The 13,939-nt window shown below is 47.8% G+C and overlaps 1 protein-coding gene across 1 annotated transcript; it reads right to left on the minus strand.

The window, feature by feature from the left end:
* Positions 1–249: 249 nt before the first annotated feature.
* Positions 250–2,873, minus strand: NEUROG2 (neurogenin 2). Its single transcript, XM_036105306.2, has 2 exons — positions 2,536–2,873; positions 250–2,157 (listed from the first exon to the last, which is right to left on the minus strand). The coding sequence occupies exon 2, from the start codon at positions 2,154–2,156 to the stop codon at positions 1,335–1,337; it is 822 nt and encodes a 273-aa protein (XP_035961199.1). The 5' UTR covers position 2,157; positions 2,536–2,873; the 3' UTR covers positions 250–1,334.
* Between the last annotated feature and the right edge of the window lie 11,066 nt (positions 2,874–13,939).

The following is a 13,939-nucleotide window of genomic DNA, read 5'->3' on the forward strand; positions in this document are numbered from 1 at the left end:
TTAATGTCTCAAATATGATTCAGCTTCTTGTGATCTCTTAGACTTTATGTGTCGGCGAAATTCTGCACACAAACACTGATGAAAAATACAAGTACTCTAACTCAATTTGCTACAGGGAGAATTTCAGAAAGGCACAACACATTCTTCTAAAAACCACAAAAGCAGGCAAAAGTTAGAATACAACACAAAAAAATTATGAAAATTATATATTTTATTTATAGTTTAATCACAAGAACAATTTTTTGTTCAAGATGTAAATACATACTAGAATAAACTCTGTAAAATATACAAAAAATACATACTTTTCCCATGAAAAATTTCTTTATAATAAATAGAAGGGAACACGTGTGTGGCTGATCCTGATAATGCTCCGTGTCTGCTTAGGTTTTCAGTCTGTTGATTTATTTTTAATCTCTTGAAAGAATGGGGGAGTTCCTTCTCCCCTAAAAGGTCGAGATAAATAATGCATGAAGCAATCCTCCCTCCTGATTTTTCCCTTTTCCTCCACGTTTTTCCTTTTGATAGAGAGTTCAGCCTAAATTTCCACGCTTGCATTCAATCATTACAAAGCCTACAAATTATACAATGACTTCTAACCTGGCCCTCTAACAAAACAACTTTTTTCCCCTTATAAATCATAAGAGACAGATGGCAAAATGGAGAAGAAAAAGGAAAGAGAAGGACGGGACAATAGGCATTGTGACGAATCTGGGAAACAGAACAAAGTGCACATCAGAGAGGGAAAGTTTGGTTTGACAGGTGAAATTCCCACAGCCCGCAGACAGCAATGGGAATAAAACAGATGCCAGCCATTGCAAATCTGTGGATAATATTATTACCGGTAAAATCATTCAGATGCTAAGATACATTTGTTTCTACTCGACATTAACATCTCTATGTAGAAGCAAAGGTGAAGAGATCAGAGGAACCAGTTGCATTCCCCCTGGGAGATTCACACGAACTGCTCCGAGTCCCCCTGGTGTTACAGAGAGGGGGAGGAGCGTCAGTCCGCTCTGCAAACTCTTTAGACAGGCCACCTTCATCGCTTCCCAGCATCTTTTTAGCCTTAAGAAACGCCCCCAAAATTCTACCATCCTCTTTGACAATAAGCTCCATTACACCGTCAATAAATTAGAGACCGTCTGAAGGAAGGAAACACTTAGCCAGGGAATGCAGCAAACAACCCAGGATTCAGAACGGCTACATCTGCCCCGTGAAGTGAGATGGTTTCCAGGGCATAGAAGTGGGGACAGGAGAGGGGTGGGAGGAGGGCTTGGTCAGGGACAGGAACGGGAACCCACTAAGGCCTGGCGCGGGTAGCAAGGATGGCAGTTCTAGATACAGTCCCTGACTATGGGGAGGTGAGGTGCGTAGCGGTGCTTGTCGGGAGGTGGGGGCTGCCAATAGTCCATGTCAGACCCCGCCGGGCTGGCAGGAGATAAAGTGCAGCTGTAGGGGGACGTGGAGTTGGAGGACGCCGAGGACGACGGCGCTGGGCTGTTGGTGCAGCTCCAGGTGGAGGCAGGCGACGGGCTGTCTCCGCTGCTGCTCAGGGAGGCGCTAGCGCCTCCCGGGCTCAGCAACACGGTCTCGGAAAAGAGCGCCCCCGGCAGGCCTCCGCCGCCACCCCCGCAATGGTCCGCCAGGCGCAGGGTCTCGGTGAGCGCCCAGATATAATTGTGGGCGAAGCGCAGGGTCTCGATCTTGGTGAGCTTGGCGTCCTCGGGGAATGTGGGGAGTACCTCGCGCAGCGCGTCCAGCGCCGCATTGAGGTTGTGCATGCGGTTGCGCTCACGGTTGTTGGCCTTCAGTCTACGGGTCTTCTTGATGCGCTGCACCGTCTCGGCCGTCTTGGCGCCGCGGGAAACGGCCCGCGCCCTGGAGGGGCGCCGCTTACTGCACTCGTGCACGAGACCCAGCAGCCGCGCGGGCCGGCAGTCCTCGGCTCCCGCGGGCGAGCCGCCCAGCGCCCCCGGCCGCGCCTCGGCCCCACGCGGCCCGCGCGCCCCGCCCGCCGCGCCCAGCTCCTCCTCTTCCTCCTCGTCCGCGCTGGAAGACAGCGGGGTGAGGGCAGCCGAGGCGGGGGAGGCCGAGCCGAGCAGCACCAGCACGTCCTCTTCCTCCTTCAACTCCAACGTCTCGGATTTGACAAACATCCTACCGAAGAGAGCGGGGAGGGAGAAAGAACCAAACGAGATGTAAATATAGAGGCCGAGGCACGTTCTCGGTGTCCGCGGGAAGTACTCCTGCGCGCACCCGCCAGGACTGGTTCGGAACCGCGCCAAGGAAGAACGTAGTTAGGGAGGAAACCCCACCAGTGCTCTCCAAGCTCAGGAGAGCCCCTGGTTCTGACCCCGCCGCCAGCCAGCCAACCGGGCCCCGCACTCGGCGGGCCGACCTCAAGGCTGTGTACCGCGCGGAGGGGGCTACGGCCCCCGGGACGAAGATTCTACGCGAGCAAAGGGCGTTCGGACGTGGTAGAACGGGGTGCCGGAAACACCCTTGCAAGTTAGAAGCCACAGGGCGGATACTTACGTCGTTCGCTCCCTAAATGCGTCTCGGCGTCGCTATTATTTGGGCGTGTGCTGCGGTTCTCCGCGCTGCCGGGAGCGCAGCGCTGCGTCCTTCTCGTCGCTTGAAAACAGCGGCTCTGGCGCGGCTCCGCGGGGGACCAGTCCGACGGGCGAGTTTGCCAAGAGCCCCGGCGGCCGCGGCGATCCGCCCGGGTCTCGTGTGTTGTGGCGGTGGTGCGTGTCTGTCTGTCAGTCAGTCCTCGGCCGTGCGGCTCCTGGCACGCGACTCCCGGGCACTCCAGTTAAAGCGAAGCTGCTTGTGGTTCAGTGGCTGCGTGTCTGGCACACGACTCTCCTTAAAACCCCTTATATATCACCAAGAAAACAATCAGATCTGCCCCCGGGGCCCCCACCTCCCCCCCACCCCCGGCCGCCGCCTCCTCCTCCCCCTGTGCCGACCCCCCTTCTCCCCCGCTTTTCCCTCCCCCCGGCTTATTCTTTTCATTGCATTATCATCATTCATTTCTTTCTCTTTCTTCACCCACTTCCCCCCTCCCCGGCCCTGCCATCCATCCTCCTCCTCCCATCGCCCCCGCCTCTTTTCCCCCTTTATCTAATCAGCATAAAATGGTTCTAAAACTCCTGTCGGAGCTCGAGGCTGCGGTCGGAGCGGCTGAAGCCGCGGTGGCGGCTTCAGCTCAAGCTGCGGCTGTTGTCGCCGCCGCTGCCCATTGTGATTGGTGGCTCGCGCTCGGCTGGAGCGTGCCGCTAATTTATTAATGAATGGAGGTCGCGAGGCGCAGCTGGCCAATCAGGGCGCCCCGGACTCCGGGAGGCCTGCGAGCCACGCGCACCGGAGCCCGCTCCCTTTCAGCCGCTCATTAGGGGCCGGGGCGCCAGGGGCCTTTGGGGAGACCGAGGCTACCGCCCCCGCCCCCATCCTTGCGGCCGCACCCCCCCCCCCGCCCCAGCCCCGGCGCGCGCGCCCGCACAGTACCCGCCGCTGCCCGGCCTCTCAGCTCCCGGACGTCGGGATCCGAGGAATTAGTTAATGGGGGTCAGAATGCCGGCGAAAGCAGCTACGCTCTGGTGCTGCCCGGCGTCTCTTGGCAAAGCCTCTTAGGAGCTGCATCAAATAGTAAATGGTTTTAAAAACGCAGTCATTTGGTTAAGGGAGGAATATGTGGTAGGGGTGGCGCGTTGTGGGCACCTGGTGGGCAAACGTGTTTAGGTTGCAGAGAGACTGGCGTGCGAGGGTGAAGGAAGAGGACCTTGGCGGGTTCGTCGAGGCGTCTCCTAGAAGGAGAGAGAGCGAGGGTGGGAGCGGTTGATGGGCTTTCTGCGGACGTGAGAATAAAAGCACTCACGTGTTAGAGCTAAAAGGGCTCTCCTCATTTTACCTGTGACAAACTGAGTCTCCGGGAACTGACACAGGTTTTGTTTGTTTTGTTTTGTTTTTCGGGTTAACCCCAGTTTACCGCGGGGCCAGACAACCAGGTGACTTCCTGCGACGGTGGCAGCGAGCGGAGTGGGAGGAGCGGCCGACGGGCAGCTCCCGCGGGCGCCTGGGCTACGCTGACATTTCCGTGACCTCTGCTCCGCGCTGGGGGGCGTTGTAGGGACAAGGGGCCCGTCCTCCCCATACTCCCGGCTTTTCAACGGGAAAATAGAGCTGAGGGTGACTGGACTTCGGGGGAAGCTTGTTCTGCATTGCTCGTCAGCCCTCCCTCTCCTCCTCCTCCTCACGCTCATGCCCACCCTGTTGTCGACGTGGCTGACTTTTCTTAGAGACAGAAGCAGAGCTCCCAGAAGTGTGTACTGGGCCGAGCATTAGACTATGCATGAGTAGTGGCGGTGGATCTGGACTCCGGTAGATAGGAGAGTCTCCCTTAAGATCCCTTCGGCAAACTAAGTTTAAGCAAGGCGCATTTGGAATGTTGGGAGTTGAAAAGTGGCAAGAGAAAAAGATAATTGTCTGCAGGTCTCTGTCTCATTCAGTTTGTAGGAATTGGCGAAGAAGTTTATTTCAGAGAAGGGCATGATGAAAGTGGTTGTTAGTGTTTTGGCATGGTTTTAATTTCATATTTTCTGCAAAGAGTAAGCAGGATTGGAAGGCACAAAGGAAAGAAAATGGAAACTAGAATCCCACGAAAGAGACTTTTGCCCACTTCAGCTCTCTCCAAACTCCAGACTTCCTTCTGTCTCGAAATGATTTTAAGACTGCCACAATTTTCACTTTGCTCACTGATATTTGTGTTTTGCCTCTCCTCCCTTTTGAAAAACAAGTTCCCTAAATTTAAAAGCATTATTTCCCCAGGTTACCTCCTCCATCTTTTCCGAGCAGCTTGATTTCATTTGTGAGAAGTGCAAAAATTTATAAAGAAGGGAGAGACACTTTCAGTCTCCAAAATACAGTATCTGCCTCTCTCACACTTCTTTGGGTCTCTGGTTCTATATCATGAACCTGCAGAATCAGAACTTCATGAAAGAGTTGGATCAAGCGGAAGATCTATCCATAGTAAAAGTTACCAGAAGTGCTTACCATGGTTGCATGTAAGCATTATTTTCCAGGTGATGATCACTGATACCAAACAAACAAGTAAATACTCTTCACAGTCCCCCTAAAAGAAAGCCTTCAAGTCTTGGCTAGCAGGTCGAGACTGAAGGAACACAGGAACACTGCAGTGGATGCAAGATTTTGGGGTTAATTTGAATGGGATAGGGGATGAGAAAGCTGGGTTCTGAGGGAATGATCAAAGACTGCCAGAAATAAATACTGGAATGATGGGAGGAACCTGGAGTGTCAGTCTGTAGATAGCTACATCTCACGCAGGAGTTGCCTACAAAGACAGACAAGCCAATAGGCTAATAGAAAGCAAGAAGGGTTTATTTTAGTATCAGTAGAACGGTACCTCCTCGGACCAGTTGTTTTAAAATTTCAGTTTGGCTAGAAGTGCTGGGTTCATCTGATGATAAAATATATTGGGCGGGGGGGAAGAACAGAAGCAGAAACCAGTTAAGAAGAGGCTTTTAAAGGAAAGCCTGATCAGTCTTGTATAACTCTAAACAGACACAGAGATCAAGCTGGGTCTAATGCTTAGTGCTAGTGAAACACACAATGGATTTGTTTAGTTGATTGTTAACAGCATTTGGGTGTCTGACTCCCCAGTTGTTATGTTCTCCCAGGATTTTATGTTTTTATGATGCACCGAAAGGGTACATGCTTTCTCTTGTCAAAATCCAAACTTTCTATACTGTCTGTAAGAAGTGAATAACGCATATTTAGGTGTGTCCTCTGCAGATATTTAGTAAAGGTAAAATATTATTAGGGTAAATTTCACATTTCTGATTCCAGAAATTTTCTTTAAAAGAAAAAATTGTGCCAAGAAACTTAAGGTTGTGTACATGTTCAAACACTGACATCAGTCAACCTCCAATCTATGTAAATATAAAGATATCGTGGGCATTACAGAATTTTATCTTTGAAATAAGGGATTCTTTGGGTGTATGCAGTGGTGTATGTTAGATTACTGTGCAAAGAACAAGAGTTTTAAAAAATCACCCTTTAGATCATCTTGGAATTCTAAGAATTTTGGTTGTATGTTTGTATTATAGCTTTCGAGAGAAGCATCACTCAGTAGTAGAACACTGCTGGAAATATTTCCCACCATGAAGAATATTATTTTTAAAAAGAAAAGAAAAGAAACAACCCCAAGAACAGTCTAAGAACGGTAGTGAAATTCAGAAGCCAACCGTTCACACTCAGTTGCAGAATTCTATTTGTTCAGCATTTTGCTCGGTTTTGCTGAAAGAAAGAAATTTCGATTTGTACTCAGATTTGCGAAGACGTGACCAACGCCAAATATCCTTAGCTGGACTCTTCTAGCACTCTTTTAACTTAAATAAATTCAAGAGGCACTTGTGTGGTCTAAAAGATTGTCCAGATGAAACGAAGCTGAAATATTATGCGAAGGGGGAGGGGAGCGCCTGAATAGCATCAGTGAGGATGGTGACCGAGGGCCGCTCCTGTCCACTGCGTGAACTGTCCTGAAGGGTCAAACTGTTCATCTTCAGCCCCTCTTTCAGTGTGCAATCCTACTTTAAGAGAACAAAAGCTCAAAGCAGGCAGTTATCAAGAAATGGGAACACAATGATTTAAACTCATCCCTAAGCCTTCGAAAGAAAAGGGGTCGAATGCTTGTAGCCAGAGAAAAGTGAAGTAAGGGGAGGGGTGAAAGGGTGGAGATCTTTAGAAAGTCTTTGTTGCTTCTAAGAAGCTTGAACTTTGAGGCCACCCAAAAGCCCTAAAGTTTAGGGTAGGTGTTGCTGTGGGGCCATAGGCTACATCCCATCCACACTTCGACCTCACAAGTGGCCAAAGAGGACAAATGGTCTCCTCCCCAAACTCTTGCTGCGGCAGGTGAATGGGGTAGTGGGGGGTGGGGAGGCCGCGAAGTGGGGTGCTTTTCCCAGAGAGTGCAAGAGGAAAAGTTTGCCTGCGCAGCGAGCCTGTCCCCCAGTTCCCAGTAAATCACCCTTCCTGCATGGAGAGGGTGCATCTACTCTCTGCTAAAAGGACAGGATGACGTGCCTGCCAAGGGGGTTTTTGTACCCTAAGTCCTGATCCTCCGAGTGAGCTCTCAGAAAGGCGGAAAGATGGCGACAACAAGTTAGCCAATCCTGAACATCGTTAGTTCTTCCCTGGGGGGCTACAAACGCAGTTTCCAGAGCCGGGGGAGCCGGACCGGGAGAGAGTAGCTTTCCCCGCCGAGGACTCCTCGCAATCAATGCCGGAGTTCGTTATTTGTGATGACAAGCGCTGGGAGCTAGTGTGAGCTCGGATTTTTTGGCGGTCCCCTTCCGGGGAGCCAAGGAAGCCCGGAGAAATAGCTATGTAAACTCACGCCCCACTTCGTCCTGGACCCCTGCACGGAATTCTCCGCCTCCCCTGGTTTTCCCCCTCGGATCCCGTCCGGGGAGGTTTCCGCATCAACCTAGTCCTGGAGAGGCGCGAGCTTCACCGCGCCAGCCCTTCCCCCTTTCGTATGCTGGTAGCCGCGGAGACATCCACGAGACGAGATGCAAGGCAAGGAAGATCATCCCCTTGCTCCGAAGCCCCATTGCCGAGATCCTTGCCCCAAGCCCGCGCAAAGTGCTTTGGTGTCTCAAACCAAATATTCAGGAAACCGAGCTTGACGCACAAGGTCGTCTTGATGGTGGCGAAATCTGCCCAGCAAGTGCTGGGAGGCTCCCTTTCTTCTGCCCCGACCCTACCCTCTCCCCACCCGCTCTGGAAAGGCAGCGCCCTGCAGGCTTCTCTTCACCCCTGATGCGACCCAAGTGTCCCTCTTCTTTCCCAGGAAGGAAAGAAATCACTGTTAGAAGATTTTGCCAATCCCCGCCAGCTTTCTGATTGTTTTCCTCAGGTAAGGGGAAAAGAACAGCAGGCGCGTGAATGGGGGCCTGGGGGCCCACTAGTGAAAGAAGGCTCCCCCACCCTAGTCCTCTGTGCCTGCAAAAAGGGACATTGGCTATCCAGGGGAAAGTGCAAGAAAGAGAGCACTAATCGCTGAACCAGGAGACAAACACGATTACCAGCTCCGAGCCTTGAGTCAGAAAGTCTCATAGACTTTAAGATGTTAATCCCCAGCATAATCCTTCCTTTGGCGTGTAGGAATAGTGCAGCCACAAGAGTTGTTTTGTTATTTATATTGGCGTTTAATAAAACTCAGCCAGTGGTGAATGGGCTGCCCACTCTCCAATGGTAATTAATTCCCTATTTCAGTGACCCAATTGTCCTGGGACAGAGCGTTGGGCCCGTCCCGGTGCCCCGGTCCCCCTTTGTGCGGATACACGGCCCTCGTGCTTCAACAGCTATGGAAACTCATTCTTTTGATGTCATTCAAGGAGTTTTCCTTGGGCATCTTCTAAACTTCAAGGACCCTTTTCTTTCTCCGTTGCATGAAAAGCAGTGCGAGCTTGACCACCTCTGTAGAATTTAATGATTTGGTGAAAGGGCCCTTTGGGGTTTGTATAAGGAGTTAGACTGAGAGAAAGGAAATTTGGCAGCCTCCTCCCCAGCCCGGACAGTACCGAACCTGGAAAACACAAAACTTATTCAGAGCAATGGATAAAGATCTGAAAGCTGATTTTTTCCCCCTCTATTTTCCCCGCTAAAGAAACCCCCCCCCCCAAACACCGAATTCTCTTCTGGAAAGAAATGTATTCTTTATTGTTGCTGATATAGATTAAAAGGGTGAGATTGCGGTAAATATATTTGAATCTTTAGGAGAGACGTTTCTTTAATCGTATCTTTGGGGAATAGGATATCAACTTCCCACTTTAACTCATTCATTCAATCATCCTTCCTTCCTGCGTTCAAAATATACTTAACGAGCACCCAGTGTGTGCCAAGCACTGTATCAACCTCTGGGAACAATGCAACACCCAAGATAGACGCGATTCCTACACCATAAAGCTTGCATTCGAATTAGTAGGTAAAAAAGGAAAAAAATTACATAAATCAGGAAACCGTGTGTTATGTAGAGAGTAAGGGTAATAGGGTCGGGAGAGAGCGAGACTACGTTTTGTCTGTTTTTCAGAGACCCAAAGTTTATTTTAGATCCCAAAACATTCGGGCTCGACCCTTGTAGCTGATGTTATTCATGCTTTCATACCCCCAAATATTTCTCGCGCGCCCACCGTGTGCCAGGCGCCGTGAGAGACGCAGAGTATCCACGGCGAGCGAACCAGACAGCTGCGGCAGGCTCGGTGGTTGGTCACGTCGGTGTGATAATGCCACCGCTGACACCGCACTCCGCCGAGCGGCGACGGCCGGGGCTCCAGGCCGGGAGGGGGCGGCCGCGGCGCGCCCGGGCAGCGCTCCCTGCACAAGTAGCTCTTCTATGTCTTTATACGCACTTCCAAAAAAACTTCGCAAGTCACAGAAACAATACAGAATTCAACTAAGAAAATACAGAGTGAACCATATGGCCTGGGTGGCTCGAGTCGGCTGCATTTTCCTCCAAACAAAGAAGGGATTGAGAGTTGAAGGAAAGGAGAAAAAAACCAACTTTCCGGCTGATGAAGCTGTTGTCTGGAGGCAATGATCCCAAATCTGAAGGCTTTATTCCGGCTCCGACGGAGACGTGATATGTCATATGATTAGCATCTTTCATATTTACAAGAGTGGTATGGGCTGCCAGTCTTGAGAGAAAGGCCAGAGAAAGAAGGGGGCATATGCTGAAATGGATTTTGCATTTGAAAGAGAGAAAGGAGATCGGATAAATACACTTAAACGAGGATTTCGTTTTACTCCTGTTGAGTTCTAATGGATTGTTGATTGAGATTTTAGGGGCCTGGAACCGAGGTGTCAGCAGTAATTTAAAGAAGGCATTCAGTCCCCCAGCGCCTCTTTTCTCCATTTCCCCCTCGCACCCCTCCCACCGTCTCTCATTTACGCCTTCAAGCAGTACCCGGACGGAGAAGGCTTTTAAAACAAAACACAAAACAGGATCTCACGCGAGGGCGATATCCGAGGGAACCCGAACGCTGATGGGTTTGGAGGAGGCGCCCCCTACCGCCGGCCGCGCCCCCGGGGGTCATGTTCCCTTCCTGTCACACGTAGAGTTAGCAAGTCCCGCAGCTGGTCCGGGAGAGCTGGGTGCGCGGCGAGGTCCTGGCGCCCCCTGGCGGGACCACGGGGGACTACGACGGGGTCCCGGGGTCCGCCGGCTGCAAACAAGACTTTGCGCTGGCCATCACTTAGCAGTTTCTCCCGGGACACCCTCTAGAGCCTTCCATCTGGACTCGTATTCCAAACGCATGGCACCGGCTGCTTCTAACCGTCAGACCCAAAGGCGTCAGTGGTGTGGGCCTCTGAGCCGAAATAAACATACAAGACACCACCACCCCCCAGCAGTTCCGATAGCAGCCAAGTTTGAGAACAAGGAGGCCTAGGCCCCAAGACTTTTGTTTTGAGGATTTCTCTATTCAACAGCTAGAAATGATGCCAAGATGCAATAGACTAAGGAAAAGGCTTGGGTTCCAGACTGTTAAAAGGACTTCATATGCACTTACCAGGCATACACTGTGTCTGTATATTATGTAATGTGTGTAGATGAATGTTTCTCCTCACACACACAGAACCACTTGCCAGATTGCTTCTCAGATTGCTTGTCGTTCCTCTGGTATATGCTTTTTTCTTCCCAATTGCTATTCGATACACATTTTAGCTAGATATCAGACATGTTGGGAGAAGGGGCAATGAGGCACATAGGGCCAGTTGCCTTAAGCCTCATTCTCTGTATTCAGGTGCCCAAATTATTTCTGCTCCCCATTTTTATTTCTTTACCACTAAAATTTACTTGTCCTTACCTTTGTCAGGCAAATTGTACATTCCCAAGTGTCAAAGATACTTTTATACTTTTAGCACTTCACCTGTGAATCTTTTAAGCTTGCCCATACTTACCAATAGGAGTCTGACTAACAATATATTGTCACAATAATGAAATATCATGCAGACTTTATAATATTTTTGGCAGATATTTAATCTTTAAAATCATGATGTAATGCTTAGTATGACTCCAATTTGTAGACAATATGTATATCTGGATAATTGCAGGGAAATATAAACACATACATCCTGGAGAGAAAAATATTTATAGAGCGTATTTTTTTTTTTTTTTGCCATTGGGTAGTGTTTTCTTCTTTGTGTTTTCCAGGTAAATTTGGGAACATTTATAATCAGAAATTATTATTTACCAGCCACTGGCCTTCTGGAGGCCACCTTTGTCTTTTGTAGTCTTTGTCAAAGATTGAAAATAAATTTCAGATGAGAGCTCTCTGAAGTGGGCTGAAGTGGGGTGAGTTATATCATAGAAGTCCAAAAGTTAAGGACCAAGCAGATGGACCATTTGGGTTGATATGGGCTTCTGTAACTTGAAAACCGACGTTTAAAACTTGTTCTTGAACTACAATGTAAACATTGTTGTGTAGAACAGAAACATTTAATGCTAATTTCAGTATTTTTGTAAATCACAACTCTTGGGGTTGGACAGAGAAAGGAAATCTCCTTGATGCTATTATTTTCTGTATTCTGGGTAAATAACATCTAATTTTCCCAAAGAGAGGAGATCTCATCGTAGATAAGGTTTTGATAGATAGCTAAAGAAAGATATTTTACCCATGTCTCAAATATATCCCTTTTAAATAACACTGGTTAACAGAACATTCTTTGTGTCTAATCTTTCTTAAATGTATTTCTTCTTGACCTGTTCTCAGTAGTGATTAAAAACTTTCTTCCTCTCTCATTCTATGCTTGAAAATACAGCATTTAGTGCTTCTATTTTAAAAATAATCAGGATCTAGAAATTGTTTAATTCTGAGTTTTGCTTTCCTATGCTTTTAGGGTTTTGGCTTTCTCTGTTGTCAGAACCCATCTTTACCCTGAAGGAGGCTACTGTGGGTTTCTATTTTACTTTGCATTTTTATAGCACCAATCACCACACTGAAACTATGTTGTGTTATTGTCCAGGCATGAGGCAGCAGAGAAAGGAAAGGATTTGCAAGAGGATAATAGCATTCCTCTCAGCAAATTCTCTTTTTCTCCAAGGTTTTTTTTAAGGCTTTGAGAGTTCATTTTTTTCTTGAAGGAAGAAAAAGAATAATCTCACAATTCAATATTGAGCAGAAAAATCAAGAGATACTTTCTAAAGGTTTTTTTTTTTTTATGGTATATGTGTGCTAAGAAATTTCTGAAAAAGAAAATAAAACTTGTTTTTAAGTTTCCCAGCTGCATAGATCTAATATGCCCCTAAAAATTGGAGGAAAATATAGTTTATTATTTGCATGAATCTGATGACCTCTCTATCCTTATGCTTCAAATTATTTGAGCTATACTGGATTTGAGATCAACACTTTCTCAGAAAATGAGACATTGGAAGGCTTAAAGGAATATGTTTTAGGGCTAACTGCATTGTTCCTTAGGATAAATTGCTAGCTACTCCCAAAGAATCACATAGTGTTTGGTTTCTTCTCTGAATGGCCCCAGGTCTCACGAAATAGGCATCAACAGTGCTTACCTTCCCCCATAGTGATGCTTGGAAACAATTCTTTTGTTCAAAATAAGCTAATTAAGGAGTAGTGTCTTATTAAAATAACAGCTTTTTCCTTCCCTCTTATCCCAAAAGCTCAAAGTGCTTTTTCTTCTTCTCATAAAATAGGAATGATAAGACATACAGACTTTTGGGGTGCCTGGGTAGCTCAGTCAATTAAGCCTCCAACTCGATTTCAGCTCAGGTCATGATCCAGGGTGTGGGATCAAACCCCATGTTGGGCTCCATGCCGGGTGTGGAGCCTGCCTAAGATTGTCTCTCTCCCTCTCCCTCTACCCTTCACCCCCTCTCTCCCTCTCTAAAAAAATAAAAATAAAAATTTGGCCAAGAAAGAATACCTAGTGATTTCAATCACAATTTGGCAATTGGAAATTTATGGAGAAATAAATCTAACTAGAGAACACAGAGTAAATTTAATCATCGTAGAGAATCAAGTCAAAATTTAAGTTAACATAGCATTCACATAGATGAGGACTGTTAGTCACTTTTTCCTCCTCTTTCTTTTCGTTAATCCATATTGATTACATGGTACATAGCTCATAGCTGTGCCAAGGCTGTGTCAGATCAACATCAGTGATCTTAACAAAAATGTCTTCTAAAGGAATAATTTCTTTTGCAGTTTCTTCTCCATTTCGTCTTTCCCCATATTTTTAGGTTGCAGTGAACAGCCCAAAGAGACAGTGTTTTCTGGTTGATACCTGATGGAAACTGAGAAATTAGAAAATACTTCTTGTAGAAGGGAGGCAGACTTACAATGAACCAGGCACTGTACCAGGTAGCAACTTGCAATCTATTATTTCATTTCACTCTCACACAAATCCCAAGGAGGACATTATTGTTGTGACCATTTTCACAAACAAGGAAACTATTGCCTAAGGGCACATATTAATTAAAGGTCAGGATCCCAGTCACAGAGTAGATCTGTCACACTGTTTATCCATACTTGAGGACTCCAAGCCTATGCCCTTTCCTTGAGAAATGAACAGAAGAAATATTTGAAACAATAATGACTGAGGGGCGCCTGGGTGGCTCAGTCGTTAAGCGTCTGCCTTCGGCTCAGGTCATGATCCCAGGGTCCTGGGATCGAGCCCCGCATCGGGCTCCCTGCTCTGCCGGAAGCCTGCTTCTCCCTCTCCCACTCCCCCTGCTTGTGTTCCCTCTCTCGCTGTGTCTCTCTCTGTCAAATAAATAAATAAAATCTAAAAAAAAAAAAAACCCAATAATGACTGAAATTTCCCCCCAAATTAATATCAGACACCAAGCCACAGATCCAGAAACCTGAGAGAATACCAAGCAGGATAAATGCTCCAC

Source organism: Halichoerus grypus, chromosome 3 (genome assembly GCF_964656455.1).
Source record: "Halichoerus grypus chromosome 3, mHalGry1.hap1.1, whole genome shotgun sequence".
NCBI classification, from domain to species: Eukaryota; Metazoa; Chordata; class Mammalia; order Carnivora; family Phocidae; genus Halichoerus; species Halichoerus grypus.